The 22500-nt window shown below is 33.4% G+C and overlaps 1 protein-coding gene across 1 annotated transcript in view; it reads left to right on the plus strand.

Annotated features, from left to right (window-relative positions):
* LOC137628679 (lachesin-like) overlaps nt 1-22500 on the plus strand; it is a 178087-nt gene that overhangs the window by 92016 nt on the left and 63571 nt on the right. The window contains exons 4-6 of the mRNA XM_068359830.1: nt 13617-13781; nt 16068-16184; nt 20590-20874. Of these exons, the coding sequence (XP_068215931.1) occupies nt 13617-13781; nt 16068-16184; nt 20590-20874 (567 nt within the window). The remainder of the gene's footprint in view (nt 1-13616; nt 13782-16067; nt 16185-20589; nt 20875-22500) is intronic.

Below are 22500 nucleotides of genomic sequence, written 5' to 3' on the forward strand. Positions count from 1 at the left end.
AAAATTGCAGTCTTTCCCAGTAGTCAAGGTCCTTAACTTCTTCTATCCTAGCAGTATAGGACCTTTGTACACTCTCTATTTGCGCAATATCCTTTTGGTAGTGTGGGTACCATATCACATTGCAGTACTCGAGTGTACTACGCACATAAGTTTTGTAAAGCATAATCATGTGTTCAGCTTTTCTTGTTTTAAAGTGTCTGAATAAAATTCCCATTTTTGCTTTACATTTAGCCAACAGTGTTGCTATTTGGTCGTTGCATAACATATTCCTATTTAAAATTACACCAAGGTCTTTAATTGCTTCCTTGTTTGTGATTGTCTCATTATTAGGTCCCTTGTATGCATATACCATTCCTTCTCTGTTTCCATAATTTATTGATTCGAATTTATCGGAGTTAAATACCATCCTATTTATCTCCGCCCATTCATATATTTTGTTTAGATTTCTTTGTAGTGAGTTCCTATCTTCATCACAAGTAATTTCTCTACTTATTCTTGTGTCATCGGCGAAACTTCTCACTACGGAGTTTTCAACATCACAGTCTATGTCTGAGATCATAATAACAAACAGCAGTGCAGCTAATACCGTACCTTGTGGCACACCAGATATTACCTGGGCTTCATCTGATTTCTCGTCATTTGCAACCACTATCTGTTTTCTGTTTTGCAGGAATTCTTTTACCCATTTTCTATCTTTCCCACAATATTATGCTTTCTCATTTTTTTCTCCAATATGTTATGGTCTACCTTGTCAAAGGCTTTTGCAAAATCTAGATAGATCACATCTGTGTCTTTTTCATTTATCATATTTTTGTATATGTTTTCATAGTGTGCTATCAGTTGGGTCTGTGTACTTTTTCCAGGCACGAAACCGTGTTGACCCATATTAAACAAAATATTTTTAACCAAATGGGTCATTATTTTCTTTTTTATTACCCTCTCATACACTTTCATAATATGTGATGTTAGACTAACAGGTCTATAATTGCTTGCCTCTAGTCTTGATCCACTTTTGAAGATAGGGGTTATATAAGCTAATTTATGTTTAATATATATCTCGCTCATATCTACACTTTGTCTTAGCAGTGTTGCAAGCGGCTTCGCGATAGTGTTTGCAGTTTTTTTTAACAAAATCGCTGGAACTCCATCTGGTCCGGCTGCCGATCCATTTTTAATTTCATTTATAGCCGTGACAATATCTGCTTCATTAATATCTATATCCGTTAGATATTCAACATTTTCTTCTCTCATTTCTGTTTCATTATTCTCATTCGCAATTCTTGGTGTGAACTCACTCTTATATTTTTCTGCTAATATGTTGCATATTTCCTTTTTTTCATTCGTTAGCCGTCCTTCAATTCTTAGAGGGCCTATTTCTATTCTCCCTTTATTCATCTCTTTTGCATAGGAGTAAAGTAATTTGGGGTTTCTTTTTATATTTTGAAGTGTCCTTTCTTCTAAGTCCCTTTTTTCATTTCCTTTCGACTGTATAATCTTTTGTTCTGCATTTTCTATCTTACATTTTATTTCCCTCATTTTCCACACATTTTTTTCTTTTGCAAGATTTTTCTTCCACTTTCTAATTTTCTGAAATAAGATCCTTCTGTCTCTTGGTATGCACGTCTTTTGTTTATTGTTTTTTTTGGTACATATTTTTCAACAATTTTCTCCAGTATTTTGTACAGTATGTCCGTATTTACCTGTATATTATCACTTACAAATACATTTTTCCATTCTTTATTCAGTTTTTCATTTATTTCTGACCATTTTATATTCTTACTGTAAAAATTATATTTTCCATATCCTTCCCAAAGTTATGTGCTTTTATTAATTCTGCGATCACTTGCTTTGGAATGGACTATCAATTCTATGACATTGTGGTCTGAAATTCCCGTGTTATACACTATTATTTCTTTAACATAATTCACCTCATTCACAAATACTAGATCTAGGACATTTTCCTTTCTTGTTGGAATGTGGTTTATTTGTTGCATATTATGTTCTAATAGCATATCTTGAAGCTTTTCAAATTGCCTCTTATCTTCTGCGCTACTATTACTATCTTTTTTATATGTATAAATACAACCACTTTCTTCTATCCGTTCTTTCCAATCCACGAAAGGAAAGTTAAAATCTCCGGATAGGAGTATATTCCAGTCTTTATGGTTTCTACATATATCATCTATTTTTTCTATTATTATGTCAAACTCCTTAGTATTTGGGGGTCTGTAAACTACAATATTCACTAGTTTTTCAAATTCAAATTCTACCGCAATCAATTCACATTCTGTGTTGCTGTATTTTTCACAGACTTTTCCTTGATTTATGTCTCTTCCATATATTGCAGTTCCCCCTTGATTCCTATTTTTTCTGTCTGATCTATAAGTTTGGAAACCCTTTATCTGGTCATCACTGCCAGTCTCTTGGGAATACCATGTTTCACTTATATTTAATATATCTATTTTTTCAATTTGGGTTAGTTCTTCTAAGAACTCTATTTTCCTTTTAGAGTTACTCGTGACTAAACCCTGTGCATTCATCACTATTATGGTTTGTGTTTCATCCCCATTATTTAATATTGGTAATAATATGGATTCTCCCATGCTTCCTTCCTGTTCTGATATGCTGTTCTTTTCTTCATTTCCCGGAATTCTGCCATTAAAAAATCCAACTTTTCTATTATATTTGCTCTTTCGCCTTCATATTTATTTGTGTGTGTATACCTGCAATTGTCCCCATATCTGCACCAACCCCTGGCATTATAGATGCATTCTTTGTAGCTGGGCTCTAAATGTGCAGGTTTGGGTTGAAAGGCCTCATATCTTGGGGCTCTTGGTTCATAGCGCGGTATATACACGGCCTGCTTTTTTGTTTCTTGATTTGTTTCTTTTTTGCTTTCATTTTTCTTTTCAGTTTGCTGAGTTTTCTTACTTTCATTCATGGTTGCAGGATGCATATATCGACATTTTTTGTTGAAACTGCATCCTTTTCCTTCTTTTAGGTTTTTGCATATTTTTGGATGGAGATCTCTGCATTCGTCTCCATATCCGTCTAAATACGCACATTTACCATATATTTCATAATTATGAGAGAGAGAGAGAGAGAGAGAGAGAGAGAGAGAGAGAGAGAGAGAGAGAGAGAGAATTAACAAGGTAAAGAATTGTAAGAAAATTTGTAACCAGAAATATGTCCGGAGAGAAACAAGCGAGAGAGAGAGAGAGAGAGAGAGAGAGAGAGAGAGAGAGAGAATTAACAAGGTAAAGAATTGTAAGAAAATTTGTAACCAGAAATATGTCCGTAGAGAAACAAGCAAACCGACAGAGAGAGAGAGAGAGAGAGAGAGAGAGAGAGAGAGAGAGAGAGAGAGAGAGAGAGAGAGAGAATGAAGGTTGTTCTTCGTGTGGGGATCCTTAATGAATTAAAGCAGAAGTTGATAAGCGCTTATTCATCTAAGAATATTACATAGTGTTTGAATGAGGCAGAGTCAACCCTCCTTCCTTCCATCCTACCACCCCATCAAAGAGTCTGACCATTACCCTGATTAAAAGTCACTCTCTCTCTCTCTCTCTCTCTCTCTCTCTCTCTCTCTCTCTCTCTCTGTCACGAGGTATCTAGGTACTTATTTCCCTGTTTCTTAGTTGAGTATGTTCCATATATCCCCCTATATGATAAAAAGCACGTGTCTAGTATATATATATATATATATATATATATATACATATATATATATAATATATATATGCATATATACATATACATATATATATATATATATATACTATATATATATATATATATATATATATATATATAATATATATATATATATATATATATATATATATATATATATATATATATATATATATATATATATATATATATATATATGTATATATATATATATATATGCATGCATATATGTATTCGTGAAAAGTTGTTGTAAAGTAAAAGTCTGTCTGAAATATTCATTCAGGGGCCTGGCAAGGCCCCCCCCCCAAAAAAAAAAATCTCTTCTTTCCTAAGGGTCTTGCCGTAAGATCCTATATTACCAGATGAAAAAATGCCATAAACCTTAGACATTATTAAAGTAAAATTTTCTCAGCAACCACAAGGAGTTAAGAGGTATCCTTGGGCTCGTTGGAAAGGTCTCGAAGTCCAGCGACGTATAGGGGCTGTGGCGATGGGCCTACCCCTCCCTATAAGGGGTAGGGACGCGTAAATAAGGGGTATGCCATCTCAGGAACAACAAACAATAAAAAGGTGTTCTTGGGCTCGTTGGAAAGGTCTTAAAGGCTCGTTGTATATAACATTCGACCCAACCCTTAGCCACCTTTTCGGGGTGGTGATCCCTAAACAGCGTTTCCAGTGATATATACTACTTATAGAACTTCAAAAACATAACGCATACGAAATTTAGAGAGTGTAGTAAAAATTGTATTCTCTTTTTTGTAGAATATGTGAACAGGGTAGTGGCTGGTTTGGTGTGACAGTGAATCCGAAACCACTTGTGTTTAACCTACTTTCCTTTATAGAAACGAGTCTTCTTCACCCAAGGGGTTATTGCATTGTCAGGATTCAGTGGCTACTTCCCTCATGGTAAGGGTAGAATAGACTATTTAGCTTTGGTAAACAGATCTTCTAAAAGGACACTCCAAAATCAAACCATTGTTCTCTAGTCTTGGGTAGTGCCATAGCCTTTGTACCATGGTCTTCCACTATCTTGAGTTAGAGTTTTCTTGCTTAAGGGTACACTCGGGCACGCTGTTCTATCTTATTTCTCTTCCTTTTTTATTAGTTTATATATGAAAGATCTAATTGAATGTTGTTACTGTTCTTGGAATATTTCATTATAATTGTTCATTACTTATCATATAGTTTATTTATTTCCTTGTTTCCTTTCCTCGCTGGGCTATTTTCCCTGTTAGGGACCTTTGGCTTATTATTATTATTATTATTATTATTATTATTATTGTTGTTATTATTATTATTATTATTATTATTATTATTATTATAAGTATTATTGTTATTATAAGTACTACTACTAGCTAAGCTAGAACCCTAGTTTGCAAAGCAAGATGCCATAAGCCCAAGGGCTCCAACAGGGAAAAATAGCCCAGTGAGGAAAGGAAATAAGGAAATAAATAAACTACAAGAGAAGTAACAAACAATCAAAATAAAATATTTTAAGAACAGTATCAACATTAAATTATATCTTTTATATATAAACTATAAAAACTTCAGATTGCTTATTCTTCTTTGTCTACATCTTTTCCCACTTCCATGTGGGGTCGATGTTTCTGACCAGTTTTCTCCATCTACCTCTGTCCCACACTTCATGACCGGTTAATCCCTTTGATCGAAGGTCATCCTTGATACAGTCCACCCACCTTCGCTTTGGTCTCCCTCTCCTTCTCGTTCCCTGTACCTCCATTTCCATCACTCTAATTTAATGTTGTTACTGATCTTAAAAACTTCAGATTGCTTTAAGGTGTAGAGTAATCAAACCACACCTTTAGACCCACCACCGATGAGGATCTGGGAAAAAAGACGAAGCAGTAGCCAGGAGATGATGTTAAGACTCCCATGCAGTTTTGGTATGCAATCTCAAAATTATGCTTTTGCTTTGGCATTATGAATATAAATATATATCAGCAAGAAGGTTAGGTTATGTTAGGTTAGGTTAGCTACTTGCTGATTGGACATTTTGTAACCTTACCAACGATGATATTTTTAAATGGACCAAAATCTTGGCCCTTTTGCAAAGTGTCGAGATATTTGGGTTATTTTGCAAAGTGACCACGAATTTGGACTTTTTTGCATAATGGCGGGGCATTTTGTAAAATGACCAATTTTCCAAAATGATGGTAACACACACACACACACACACACACATATATATATATATATATATATATATACCGTGAATAACTATCTAAGAAATAATAATCAATCATTGATGTTAACGTGCGCAGCTCAACATCACTTACATACGGAGGTTGATGTTTTTATTTTATTTATTTATTTATTTTTTTTTTGGTGCAAGCGAAGCGAGCGCACGGTGAAACAAGAACCATAAGATTTTGTATTATTCTTGTGGTTTTTTACCTATTATAAATATTGACATCGCATACCAAAGCAAAAGAATGATTTCCGAAACCACGCCATATTAGAAATCGCATACCAAAACAGCACTAAAACTCCTATTCACTCTTCGGGGGAAATTAGAGAAAGGTTAAACTCTCGAGAATTAGTTTGATTTATTGGAAATTTCTGGAAGAGGTTGATTGATTGGAGAGGAGGTTTTTGAGTTGAAGGATGGATTTGGGGTGGTGGGATTTTCATAGGTTTGAGTTGACTCGAAAGTTTTTTTTTTTTTTTTTTTTTTTTAGAAACCGTTAGAGTAATGTTTAGGAGAATATTTTAGGAGGCTGGAATTAATGGGAATATTTTACAAGGCTGGAATTTATGGGAATATTTTAGGAAGCTCGAATTTATGGAAATATTTTAGATATTATAGAGTCTTAATTAGGTCAAAAAATGTTTTAGAAAAAAAAAGATAAGTTAATGAATACTCCATGGGAATATTTTATAAGTTAGTATAGAGACTGAATTAATTTTGGGGAAAATTTTATAATATATTATATAGTCTTAATTAAGTCATAGATTTTTTTTTAAAGATAAGTTAATAAAAACTCCTTTGGAATATTTTAGAAGATATTATGGGGACTGATTTAATTCATAGAAATTGAAATATATATATATATATATATATATATATATATATAAAACAACTTGGGTTAAATCGAATAAAAAATCCTGTTGATTTATATTAATAATAAATTTGAATTACAGCTTAATTCATTCAGAAAATCATGGTTATTGAATTTGAAAATCAGGATATTAAATACTTTAATGTTAGAATAGGAGTTAAGGAGCTTTTTCATTTAAATGTTTAACTGAAAAATTAAGGACTTTTCAACATCAAAACTTTATGAAGATTTCGGAAATATGTATCTCTAAATTCTATGGGGGAAAATCATGATTAAATTATTCTAAAATTATTTGAAAATTCGTGGTGAATTTATTCTTAATTTATTCTTAATTCATTTGAAAACTGAACCATTGTTAATTCATTAGAAAATACGTGGTTAATTCACTTTAAATGCTTTAGTTAATTCGTTGAAGAAATACTCTGAATTCTTTTGAAAATTTGCTTTAAATTCATTTAAAAATTGACTCTCAATTCAGCTGAAAATGTAAGTTTATTCATATAAAAATTTATGGATAATTCATTAAAGAATTCACCAATAATTCATTCAAATATTCAAGGGTAATTCATTAAAAAAAATCATGGATAATTAATTTTAAAATTCAAGGATAATTCATTCAAAATTTCATGTATAATTCATTAAAAAATTCACAGATAATTCAATTAAAAAATCATGGATAATTGATTTCAAAATTCAATTATAATTCATTCAAAATTTCATGTATAATTCATTGAAAAAAATTCACAGATAACTCATTCAAAAAATCATGGATAATTAATTTTAAAATTCAAGGATAATTCATTCAAAATTTCATGTATAATTCATTAAACAAATTCACAGATAACTCATTTAAATAATTATGGATAATTAATTTTAAAATTCAAGGATAGTTCATTCAAAATTTCATGTATAATTCATTAAGAAAATTCACAGATAATTCATTAAAATAATCATGGATCATTAATTCTAAAATTCAAGGATAATTCATTTAAAACTTTATGTATAATTCATTCAAAAATTCATAAATAATTCATTAAAAAAATCATGGTTATTTATCAGAAAAATTAAAATGACCCAATAAGAAAAATTTAAATAATTCTTTAAAAAATTATTTTGCACATCTATTAATAGTTATTATTAAATTAAGACAAATTTATTGAAAATACGAAAGGTAGCAACTGTTTGTCTATTCAATAAAGATCAAGAAAAAATAGACAAAAAATCAGGAAATGTTAAGTTAGTTCTATCTGATCACTTTGGTAAAGAGAAAAACAACATTCACGGGGAACATGGAACTTGTATGCTTTGATGAGTGAGTTATAGTCAATATATTCATTAAAGTATATTCTAAGATGGGTGTTTCTTTGGTTACACACACACACTCACACACACACACACACACATATATATATATATATATATATACATATATATATACATACACACACACACACACACACACACACATATATATATATATATATATACAGTATATATATTAAGTTTCATATTGAAAATGATTAAATTTCCCAGTTAACATTTTCCAAATTAAACTCTAATATAATCCTAAGATTCTTCTTAGAATTAAGTTATTGTTCATATGTATATATATATATATATATATATGTGTGTGTGTGTGTGTGTGTGTGTGTGTGTGTTTACATCAACCGTCACTAGTTCACTGAGGAACAAAGGCCTTAGACATGTTTTTCCATTCGCGTCTATTTATGGTCTTTAAATGCCAGTCCACGCCCGCAAACTTTCTAGACTCGTCAAGCCATCGTCTTCTCTGCCTTCCCATGTTTCTTTTGCAATCTCTAGGGACCCATACAGTTATTCTTAATGACCATCTAATATCTATTATTCTCATTATGTGTCCTTCCCATGTCCTTTTTCTTTTTTTCCTTACGAATTGTTAAAATGTCCTCTACTTGAGTTTGCTCTCGTATCCATGTTTCCAATCTTCTGTCTCTAAGTGTTATTCCCATCATTATTCTTTCCATAGCTTTTTGAGTTGTAACTAGCTTATGTTCTAAGGCTTTGGTAAGGCTACATGTTTCTGATGTTTAAATTAATACTATTAGAACCATCTAATTAAATACTTTTTGTTGTAAAGAAAGTGGCATTTTACTTTTTAAAAATCTTATTTTGCTTACCAATACACACACACACACATATATATATATATATATATATATATGTGTGTGTGTGTGTGTGTGTGTGTATGTATTTATATATGTAAATATCAATGACAATGGCATTTAATGTCGAATTCTATCTTGGGAATATATATAGCTTCTAGCTGGGCAAAGATTCGAACCCCTGCCTAGTAGGTAGTGGATTGGCCAGGGCACCAGCCTCCCGTTGAGATACTAGGGCTAGAGAGTTATGGGGTCTTTTGACTAGCCAGACAGTACTACATTGGATCCTTCTCTCTGGTTATGGTTCACTTTCCTTTTGCCTGCGCACACACCGAATAGTCTGGCCTATTCCTTACACATTCTCCTCTGTCTTCATTCACCTGACAACACTGAGATACCAAACAATTGTTCTTACATCACTGTAATTGTACAGTGGCAACTTTCCTCTTGTTAAGGGTAGAAGAGACTTTTTAGCTATGGTAAGCAGCTCTTCTAGGAGAAGGACGCTCCAAAATCAAACCATTGTTATCTAATCTTGGGTAGTGCCATAGCCTCTGTACCATGGTCTTCCACTGTCTTGGGTTAGAGTTCTCTTGCTTGAGGGTACACTCGGGCACACTTCTATCTAGTTTCTCTTCTTCTTGTTTTGTTAAAGTTTTTATAGCTTTTATAGGAAATATTTACTTTAATGTTGTTACTATACTTAAAATATTTTTTTTCTTTATTTCCTTTCCTCACTGGGCTATTTTCCCTGTTGGCGCCCCCCTGGGCTTATAGCATCCTGCTTTTCCAACTAGGATTGTAGCTTAGCATTTAATAATAATAATAATAATAATAATAATAATAATAATAATAATAATAATAACAAGTGAGCAAGTCCTGAACGCGGACATGGTCCTCGTAGAGGACATACCTCCGCCAAGGTGACCTAGAGCGCCATATGTCCTAGAATCATGAATTGATGTGACTTCGACCTTCACATGACCTTGACCTTCACGTGACCTTCAAGTGACCTTGACCTTCACGTGACCTTGACCTTCACATGACCTTGGCTTCAAGTGACCTTGATCTTCAAATGTACTTGACCTTCACGTGACCTTGACCTTCAGGTGACCTTGACCTTCACGTGACCTTGACCTTCACGTGACCTTGACCTTCAAGTGACCTGCTTGACTTTTGACCTTCAAGTGATCTTTGTTCATTTGCCACTGATACTTAATATGACATTGATATAATGCACCAATATGACCTTGACCTTTGACCTTTATAAATTTGAACATCACCCATGGGTTGCGCCTGGACTAGGACTTCCCTGTTGGCTTATGCAAAAGTCAGTGCTTTATTTCTGTCTCTTGATATGGCCACTTATATCATAGTGACACCAGTGACCCCTGTGACCTTGACCTTGGGGTGACCTTGACCAAAATTTAATCAGTTCTTCCATACACATTGGGGAACTACTTGGCCAAGTTTGAAGTGATTCCGTGTAGAAATGTGGCCTCTACGTTGTCCACAGACAGACAGACAAACAGAGAAACAAACAAACAAACAAACAAACAAACAAACAAACCGAACCGAAAACATAACCTCCTGGCGGAGGTAATAATAATAATAATAAGGACTCTACCAACTGAGCTATCAAGAGAGATAAAAGTTTATGACAAGTCACCGTACATCTTCCTGTCGAATTCAGGAATCTGTTCATACACTTGAAATAAACCCATCTCCAGCTGAATTGTGAGTTTGCAACACGTGGTTATTAAATGCCATTGGGGTTGATATTTACACTAATTGAAATCACGATTGGTAGTGATATATATTCTTATATATATATATATATATATATATGTGTGTGTGTGTGTGTATACATATGTAAATATATATGTATATATATACACATAATAAATATGCATGCACACAAGTGTATATACGCACACACACACACACACACACACATATATATATATATATATATACATAGTAAGTATGCATGCACATAAATGTATATACGCATATATATATAAATCATATATATATATATATATATATATAAATATATATATATATATATATATATATACAGTATATATGTATATATACACATAATAAATATCCATGCACATAAGTGTATATACGCATATATATATATATATATATATATTTATATATATATATGCCTATATATATATATATATATATATAGGCAAGTATATGTGTATATATATAGGCCTATTGTATATATATAAATATGTATAGATCTATAATATATATATATATATATATATATATATTATAGGGAATAATGATACAACACAAAAGGATCCCGGAGCCGATTCTATGTAATTTCCATTAATGCAATTGTATCAGGTTTAATAGAAGCGCAACGCGGTTACAAAGACATCACGGGATAAGCCAATCACGAGTGACTGATATCATATCAGCTAGAGCAAAGCTGATAACAATTACATATATTTGACCTGAAAAATGGAAGAGAGTTTTTGTGGGAGGGGAGGGGGGAGGGGGGGTAGGGGGTGAGGAGGGGAGGAAAGTGAGAAAGAATCATTGACCCTCCCGGGGGGAGGACCAGGGACCAGGTATCTGCATGTCATATTTCAATCCGGGAGCGAAATGATGATATGATTTGTCATAAATGGGTTTATTGGCCCACCCCAGGGGGCCCCCTACACCCAAAAACGATTGTTATAAAGGGGGAGGGGGAGGGAGTGATCGTGGAGGGGGGAATAAAAGAGAGAAAGAGAAAGAAGAGGCGACACTTTTAATTCAGAAATATTGCAACGGCCAAATTGGCGATTTATCCGGACGCTAGCTGGATGCCCGGACGGGTCCCCGTTGCGCGCATGCGCGCGACCAACAACATTTTCCGCTTTATGTATTTTCATGATTTGCCTTTGCGGGATTTCCGCCGGTGCGAAAATGTCAATAAGGATTATAAGCTTGTTACGTAACGGCCGTTATCATTAACGTTATTGTAATCATTAGCTTTATTGTTATACGTCACGGCCGGTGGGTCGGGCGACGTGCAATTCATAACCGTCCGGTTACAAAGGATGGAAAAATGACCTGAATTTGACGGTGAAAAGGTTTCATCTGTCGTCATTGTTCTGTGCGAATTAGATTATCAAATGCTCATTCGTGTCTCCGTTTGTATAGGCACTTGTGTGCATGCATATTTAATGTATATATATATATATATATATATATAAATACTGTATATATATATATATATATATATATACTGTGTATATATATATATATATGTATATATATACTGTATATATATATATATATATATATATATTACAAATACATATATATTTATACTTTCTGAGTAGGGATACCTTGGCAAACTGAAAAGGTTTGTGTATCGCCATGAACAGCAAAGCTGTTCTAGTCTCGGTCACCTATACTAGGTTGGTTTGCTGTGAGCGATCAAACTAAAGTTTCCCACAATCTCCAATCTGTAATGGTCAGTGTAGTAATGAAATGGTCAAACCCCAGACATGAAAAAAAGGACAAGTCTGAGTCCTTTGTCCTGCAGGGGACTAAATGGCTGCATTTGTTGTATGTGCGTGTGTGTGCCCATGTGTCATTTTTGTGGAATACTTAGGGTATAGTACTGTGCTAAAACATATAATGTAAAGTTTTCTTTTTATTCATAGCTAATACTGTTTAAGCTTTGTGTACAGTTGTAATTAATCAGAATATGATATATTAATTCATCCTTTAATTAATGGAGAATATAAAGGGCAAGTGTCTGGCTATATATATGTTTCCTTTCCTCACTGGTCTATTTTCCCTGTTGGAGCCCCTGGGCTTATAGCATCTTGCTTTTCCAACTAGGGTTCTAGCTTAGCAAATAATAATAATAATAATAATAATAATAATAGTATATTTATAATTAATTAAATATATTTATATATATATATTTTTCTGGTCACGCCCAACGACATTGCCAAATGTATAACTCTCCGTCCCTTGGGTAGGAGGGCGGGTTGAATCTATGTGTGCGTGCATGCATATCTATGTAAATATTTATCTATTTGTGACGGGTTGCGTACACTAGTTATGCATACTGCATGTATGAATAGTTTCATACCTCAGTAAGGCTTGGAAATGTTTTGCATGGGAACTTCTGGCAACTGTGCATCTCGGGGGCGTGGTTAATACTTGAATACTTGAACGTGAAACAAATTCCATGCATAGAAGTTTATGGCTATCTAGCATCTTTGTTCATCTTCTTCTTTCTTTACTTATCATTATCATAATTACTATAATTTTTATTATCTTCACTAGTATTACTATTATTGGATTTGTGAAGGAAATTAACTGAAAATGTTTTGCATGCAAACTTCTGGCAACTTTCCAACTCGGGGGCGTGGTCAATACTTGAACGCGAAACAAATTCGTCATTCAGTGCTGGAAGTTTCTGGCGATTGAGCACCTGTTTTCACCTTCTTATTTCTGTACGTGTTACTATAATTATTATTATCATCACTATTATTACTATTATTTTTTTTAAAGGAAATTTAGGTAATTGCATTAGATATCTAAGCCATGTTATACATAGTCAAAAATAGAGGAATAAAAGGATAAATGGAAACCTAACAGTAATTTAAGTGTTTCAAGGCCTTTAGATTCTGTAAAGGGACTTCTGTATCAACCTGTATTGTTACTATTTCAGTTCCACCAAGGTTCGTGGACGAGGAGAGCAGCCAATCTCACGTCACAGTACAAGAGGACAACGACGTGCGATTGACGTGTCGAGCGGAGGGAATACCAAAGCCAAAGATCCACTGGAAGAGAGAGGACGAGAAACCGCTCTCTGTCAAAGGACCACAGAACAACGGTGGGTTGAGTTCTACATCTTGAGTGTTAGCAATGAAAACTTTGATATTTTGCGTTCCTTCGTTGTCCTGAGTCCTAGAAATTAGATTAATGAATGCATCCTATCCATAACTTGCAGACCCAAACCTAACCTAACCTAGGACACCTGCCCTACCTAATCTAACCTAGGATGACGGGTCCTATATAACCTAACCTAGGGTGACGGGTCCTATATAACCTAACCTAGATATTGAGTCTTACCTAACTTAACCTAGGACTCCGGGTCCTACCTAACCTAACCTAGAACAATGACTCCTGTGTAACCTAGCCTAAGACTATTTGTTCTACCTGATTTGTGTGTATTCCGTAGAATCCCAAACCCAACAGAGACGATTTTATCCTTAATGGTTTAGAACTGTTGAACATTTTCCAAAGTTTTCTTATAGTTATACCTTGTCAATTCCCACTTGTTTATCCTTGGCTCAGGTTTCCTTTCAGTATTTAGGAATGAAATATGTCTTTAAGTCACTATGCTTATACAACACTATTTAATTAAGTTACTTTCGTTTCCAAATGACAATTTAACCTTAGAGGAGAGCGTACGCTTGGCCGCCTTAGCCGTTGCCTTACACTTGTCGATTGCGTCTACACCCTACTCCTTTCTACTATGATTCTCACTTCATAGAATCAGTTTCATCATATTGGAGCGCACTTACAATGCCCGCAACTTTAATATTTGTATTGCAAAGCAGATGACAATAGTTACCCAGTTTATTGTCCTTTTAGAACTCTCTTGGCAATTCCCTTAAATCGTTTATAAAAGAAAATGAAAGTTCTTGACATTAGTATTTTGTCATGTCAATAATGTGAAAAAAACCTACACTGTGATCGATAGATGAAGGTAGTTTTGCATTGCTGTAGGTATAGTATAAGAAAATGATATATGAATAGGATGAGGAATGAGTGATGCTTACAGGTAATATTGTGCTACGTGGGGATAATGAAAAGAAACTTCAAAAACTGGTAAAAGATTTTAATAGTATATGTAAGAAACTGCTCTTGATTTTCTTGAAATCACCTTTCTTGCTTCTATTTGCTGCTGTGTATCGATTTGATCAGATTAATTAAAACATATAATAATTTGAGGAGCAATTTTGATAGAAGCATTACTTGATCTTTTAGGGATAAAAAACTTATTACTCTTTTTGTTACTATAAACTCTTTACCTGATAAGATTAGATTATCTATGAAGACACCATCAGTAAACAATAAATCATTTGGTAATTAATATTTTCCACCATTTGGCCATTTCAGATCTTGAGAAACTATACAGTAGAGTTTTTGCTGGTTTCTGTAATAGAGAAAGATTTTTTCCCACAGGTGATGTTAATAGATATTGGTGAAAATGTGTCGGTGATATACATATATATATATATATATATACATACATACATACATACATACATATATATACACACACGCACACACACATATACTGTATATATATATATATATATATACATACATATATATATATATATGTGTATATATATATATATATGTATATATATATATATATATGTATATATATATATATATACACGCACACACACACATATATATATATATATACACGCACACACACGCACACACACACACATATATATATATATATATACACGCACACACACATATATATATATATATATATACACGCAATATATATATATATATGTGCGTGTATATATATATATATATGTGTGTGTGCGTGTATATATATATATATATGTGTGTGTGTGTGTGTGTGCGTGTGTGTGCGTGTATATATATATATATATATACACGCACACACACGCACACACACACACACACACATATATATATATATATATACACGCACACACACATATATATATACACGCACATATATATATATATATACGCACACATATATGTACAGTATATATATATAAATATATATATATATATATATACACGCACATATATGTATATATATATATATATATACACGCATATATATATATATATATACATACACATATCATGCAATCTGTAATATATCAGCCATCCTGAAATCTTACCTTCCTGAAATATTTATTTCACCAGCCATTCTGAACGAAATTTCCTCAAGTTCACCAGCTAGCCTGAAAGATCATTTTGCCCTTCTTTTGTGTTTTGATAAATATATAAATAATAAATTTCTGTATGGTTTTTATGGGGATAGTTTCCATTAACACTAAGACAATCATTTACTCCAACAACAGTAATTGTCTTCCTTCCCCACCAGATTCTGAGGAACTCGTGCTGAATAAAGTGACTCGGAAAGACATGGGCGCCTACCTCTGCATCGCCAGTAACAAAGTGCCGCCATCTATTAGCAAAAGAATCGTCCTCGACATTCAGTGTGAGTATTGACTTTCTTATGTTATTGCTGTTTGAATTATCGTTCCTATTTTTGGTCTTATTTGATAAATAACTTTTCCAATCCATCCTTCTCTCTCTCTCTCTCGCTCTCTCTCTCTCTCTCTCTCTCTCTCTCTCTCTCTCTCTCTCTTTATATTGGTTGATTTTAAGGATTTAATATCATATTTGAAATATTATTTCCAGAATCAACTTCTATATTATTGGTTTAGATTTCGTCACAAATGAATTTCAGAACCACTTGAATGAAACTTTCTCTCTCTCTCTCTCTCTCTCTCTCTCTCTCTCTCTCTCTCTCTCTCTCTGAATATTGGTTGATTCTAAGGATTTATATCAGATTTGAAATATTTCTAGAATCAACATTTATATTATTGGTTCAGATTTCGTCACAAATAAATTTCAGAACTACTTGATTGAAACACACACACTCTCTCTCTCTCTCTCTCTCTCTCTCTCTCTCTCTCTCTCTCTCTCGTAGTCAAAACGAAGGCCAACCATTCCGAGTGGCTCTAAATAACACTTGAGTGACACAAGATTGCCAAGACCTTGTTATTGAAGTCAACCAAATGGCTTCTATCTCCTCTCAGTAAAGCTGATCATAACTACCCAACTAGAACGTCAGACTAGTAATTGCCACTTCAGGGTCTCTGCAATATAGAAATAAAAAATGTTTCTTCCACTCTTTTTATCCAACAGAATCGAACGAGGTTTTTCTGTGTAGCTTAGCTAATAATAATAATAATAATGATAATAATAATAATAATATTAATAATAGTAATGATAATAATAATAATAAGCCTTGTCTAGCTTAGCTAATAATAATAATAATAATAATAATAATAATGATAATAATAATAATGATAATAATAATAATAATAATGATAATAATAATAACCTTTGTCAGCCTTAGCTAATAATAATAGTAGTAATAATAATAATAATAATTATAATAATAATGATGATGATAATCCTTGTCTAGCTTAGCTAATGAGGATAATAATAATAAAAATAATAATAATAATGGTAAGCCTTGTCTAGCTTAGCTAATAATAATAATAATAATAATAATAATAATAATAATAATAATAATAATAATAATAATAATAATAATCTTTGTCAAGCTTAGCTAATAATAATAATAGTAATAATAATAATAATGATGATGATGATGATAATCCTTGTCTAGCTTAGCTAATAATAATAATAATAATAATAATAATAATAATAATAATAATAATAATAATAATAATAATAATACATTTTAAAAGTACAGATAATATGTACAAAGTATAAAACACTATCACAATGTTAGTGCACACAAAGTAATCGTCACTATTGTACAAAAATTATAAATCACGTGGAGTTAAGTTTAACACATCCTTCGACTCAAGGATATGTTCCTTTCCCAGTTACTGGTGGATTGTTCAAATGAAGAGAAAAAGATAATCAGAACAATAGAAAAAGTTAATTACAAAATTAACGCCACTGAGGCAGCAATCACTTTTAATAAAACCTGCTTAAAAGAGGGTCTACTCCCGAAATAATAATAATAATAATAATAATAGTAATAAAAATCATAATAACAATAGTAATAATAATAATAATAATATAATAATAATAATAATAATAATAATAATAATAATAATAATAATAATAATAATAATAATAATAATAATAATAATAATTTTATCTGTCATAACAGAATGGTAATTTAGGGTATTCTGATTATTTCAAATGTTCTCTCTTTTAACACACCCACTTATAAGCTTCTCTTGCTAATTAGTCTGGACTTCAATTGGCAAATAATTTACCCTCGAAATACGAATTCGTTGTTTCCATCTAGTTTATTCCACTTAGATTTTTTTTCACCAACCAGTCAGTCTGCGCCCCGATTGGTTTCCTGGTGACCATGGAGTGCCAAGTGACTGTTTATTTCACGCCAGTCTTCATCCAGTTCAGTGTAATCCCAAATTGTTTATTTCTGTTCATGCAGTTCAGTATATTCCCAAATTCTTTATATCTATTCATTCAGATCAGTGTAATCCCACATTCTTTATTTCTGTTCATCCAGTTCAGTATAATCCTAACGTCTTCATTTCTGTTCATCCAGTTCAGTGTAATTCCAAATTGTTTATTTCTGTTCATGCAGTTCAGTGTAATTCCAAATTGTTTATTTCTTTTCATCCAGTTCACTGTAATCCCAAATTGTTTATTTCTGTTCATTCAGTTCATTGTAATCCCAAATTCTTTATTTCTGATCATTCAGTTCAGTGTAAACCCAAATTGTTTATTTCTGTTCATGCAGTTCAGTGTAATCCCAAATTCTTTATATCTGTTCATTCAGTTCAGTGTAATCCCAAATTGTCTATTTCTGTTCATGCAGTTCAGTGTAATCCCAAATTGTTTATTTCTGTTCATGCAGTTCAGTTTAATCCCAAATTGTTTATTTCTGTTCATCCAGTTCAGTGTAATCCCAAATTCTTTATTTCTGTTCATTCAGTTCAGTGTAATCCCAAATTGTTTTATTTCTGTTCATCCAGTTCAGTGTAATCCCAAATTGTTTATTTCTGTTCATCCAGTTCAGTGTAATCCCAAATTGTTTATTTCTGTTCATCCAGTTCAGTGTAATCCCAAATTGTTTATTTCTGTTCATCCAGTTCAGTGTAATCCCAAATAGTTTATTTCTGTTCACCCAGTTCAGTGTAATCCCAAATTGTTTATTTCTGTTCATGCAGTTCAGTGTAATCCCAAATTGTTTATTTCTGTTCATCCAGTTCAGTATATTCCCAAAATCATTATTTCTGTTCATTCAGTTCAGTGTAATCCCAATTTTTTTATTTCTGTTCATTCAGTTCAGTGTAATCCCAAATTGTTTATTTCTGTTCATGCAGTTCAGTGTAATCCTAAATTCTTTATTTCTGTTCCTTCAGTTCAGTGTAATCCCAAATTGTTTATTTCTGTTCATGCAGTTCAGTATATTCCCAAATTCCTTTATATCTGTTCATTCAGTTCAGTATATTCCCAAATTCTTTATATCTGTTCATTCACTTCAGTGTAATCCCAAATTCTTTATTTCTGTTCATCCAGTTCAGTATATTCCCAAATTCTTTATTTCTGTTCATGCAGTTCAGTGTAATCCCAAATTCTTTATTTCTGTTCATCAAATTTTTTATTTCTGTTCATTCAATTCAATGTAATCCCAAATTGTTTATTTCTGTTCATTCAGTTCAGTGTAATCCCAAATTGTTTATTTCTGTTCATGCAGTTCAGTGTAATCCCAAATTGTTTATTTCTGTTCATGCAGTTCAGTGTAATCCCAAATTGTTTATTTCTGTTCATGCAGTTCAGTGTAATCCCAAATTGTTTATTTCTGTTCACGCAGTTCAGTGTAATCCTAAATTCTTTATTTCTGTTCCTTCAGTTCAGTGTAATCCCAAATTGTTTATTTCTGTTCATCCAGTTTAGTGTAATCCCAAATTGTTTATTTCTGTTCATCCAGTTCAGTTTAATCCCAAATTTTTTATTTCTGTTCATCCAGTTCAGTATAATCCCAAATTGTTTATTTCTGTTCATCCAGTTCAGTATATTTCCAAATTATTTATTTCTGTTCATGCAGTTCAGTGTAATCCCAAATTGTTTATTTCTGTTCATTCAGTTCAGTGTAATCCCAAATTGTTTATTTCTGTTCATCCAGTTCAGTATATTCCCAAATTGTTTATTTCTGTTCATCCAGTTCAGTGTAATCCCAAATTGTTTATCTTGACCATGCCCAACTATTCACTAAGGACTGTAATTGGTACGTCGGTGACCCAGCTGTGCCAATACCCCTCAAGCAAATCCGCTTTCCCTTCTACCAGTCCAGCCAGTCATAATTATACATAACCAATTTATCAGTTCACTGGTTGGCACCGCAGTAAAGAGTACCACTTTACCCCTATGCCTTTCATCCAGTCCAATCCAATAAAAAATCTTTATATCTACCAGTCCAGCCAGTTACAACCATACCTAATTAGTTGGTCGGGAGCACTAATTAGCTCTTCTGTGTCCTTGGAGAGCCAATAAGTGGTTTTCCCATCACTTTTCATTCAGTTTAATTCACTAAAAATTCTTTTTATTCCTTGCAGTCCAGCTAGTCATAACCGTACCCACCCAGCTAGTCAGGGGGGACCGATTGGCACTTCAGTGTCCCTGGAGTGCCAAGTGACTGATTTTACTTTCACTTTTCACCCCATGCAGTAAAATCGAATTTTCTTTCTTCCAGTCCTGCCAGCCATAACCGTACCCAACCAGCTAGTCAGGGCACCGATTAGCTCTTCGGTGTCCCTGGAGTGCCAATTAATGTTTTTACATTCAGTTTAATTCACTAAAATTCTTTTTATTCCTTCCAGTCCAGCCGGTCATAACCGTACCCAATCAGCTAGTCGGGGCACCGATTGGCACTTCGGTGTCCCTGGAGTGCCAAGTGGCGGCCTTCCCCAACGCCGTCCATTTCTGGAGCTTCAGCGACCAGCTGCTGATCAACTCGACGCGTCAGGAGACGCAGGAGATTCGCGACGGGTACACCACCGTCATGAAGCTCTCCCTCAGGAACCTTCGGCAGGAGGACTTCGGCAGCTACGTCTGCACCGCCAAGAATTCTCTCGGTGAGGCCGCCAGCAACGTCAGATTGTACGGTAAGCGATTCTGTCTCTCTGTCCTCCCTGTCCGTCTATCGATCTATATGCCATATTAAGGAATTGTTTTTTTCTGTCTTTTTGTACCTGCCTATTAACCTATGGTTAATTTTTTCTGCTGTCTGTTCATCTGTCTATCAGTTGCTTATATTGAGCAATGTCTTTAGTAATTTTATATTTCTATCGTCATCACCTGTAGAGAGGAAAATTGCCACTTGGCTCAAATTTACTAGGTCTGTGCATCACTCCCCGTGTACTAGCTACTGATCCAAAACTATTGACAATTGTAAACAAGCTCGCATGGATACATTTGAAAGACAATGCTTATGTTTCGTGCGGAATTATAGTCTCTTGTTTGACAAACGTACAAAGTGATGTCATAGTTACTTCACATACACTACCATCTACCTAAATAATAAACTTTCTCTGGAATGTTTCAGTAATCTTGCAGAAAGTAGGGACTTTTATTTATGTATTGGAGCCAAATTTGGTCACTTCTCTCCGCAGTAGCTCTGAAACATTCCAGAGAATGTTTATTATTTAAGTTGCAAGTGTTGTCTGTGACGTAACAATGACGTTATCTTGAAGTACAGTATTTAAACACTCATTTGACATTGTCTATACTTTCTTCAAACTTTATTTTGACAACTGCAAAACAATATATGATTATTGTATTAAGATGCTGATTACATCACACTTGAGGGCTAAAACATGGCAAAAAAAAATAAAATATTGAGTGTAAAATATGTTGAACATCATAACATTATGTGGCTCTAAGCTACCAGAAAGCATTTTAAGACAATGGTTCATGAGGTGCATGGAAACGTGACGTTACTTAACTATATAATACTAAAAATTCTTACATAAGGAGGCTATAAGATGCCAGAAAACATAACAACGAGCTCATAAAATGGTAGAATATATAAGATAAGGAGCCTATAAGATGTAAGAAAACATTTTAACAAACCTATAAAAGGCCAGAAATCACAGAAAGCTCATAGAATGCCAGAAAACATAGCATATCAAGGCTATAAAATGCCAGAAAACATAACATAGCTAGGCTAGAGGAGCTAAAAAACAAAACGAGACTATAAAATGCCAGAAAATACAAGCCAATGAAGCTGTAGGATGGAAGCAACCACATCAGAGTAAAACCTAAGATGCCAGAAACCACAACATAGCAGGACTGTAAGCTGCAAGAAACCACAACAAAGCAAGACTATAAGATGCAAGAAACCACAACATATCAAGACTATAAGATGCCAGAAAGAACAACATAGCAAGACTATAAGGTGCCTTAAACCACAACATAGCAAGACTATAAGGGGCAAGAAACCACACATAGTAAGACTATAAGATGCCAGAAACCACAACATAGTAAGACTATAAGGTGCCTAAAACCACAACAAAGCAAGACTATAAAAGGCCAGAAACCATAACAGAGCAAGACTATAAGATGCCAGAAACCACAACATAGCAAGACTATAAGGGGCAAGAAATCACAACATAGCAAGACTATAAGATGCCAAAAACCACAGCATAGCAAGACTATAAGGTACCTGAAACCACAACAAAGTAAGACTATAAAATGCCAGAAACCATAACAGAGTAAGATTATAAGATGCC

Source organism: Palaemon carinicauda, chromosome 36 (assembly GCF_036898095.1).
Source record: "Palaemon carinicauda isolate YSFRI2023 chromosome 36, ASM3689809v2, whole genome shotgun sequence".
NCBI classification, from domain to species: Eukaryota; Metazoa; Arthropoda; class Malacostraca; order Decapoda; family Palaemonidae; genus Palaemon; species Palaemon carinicauda.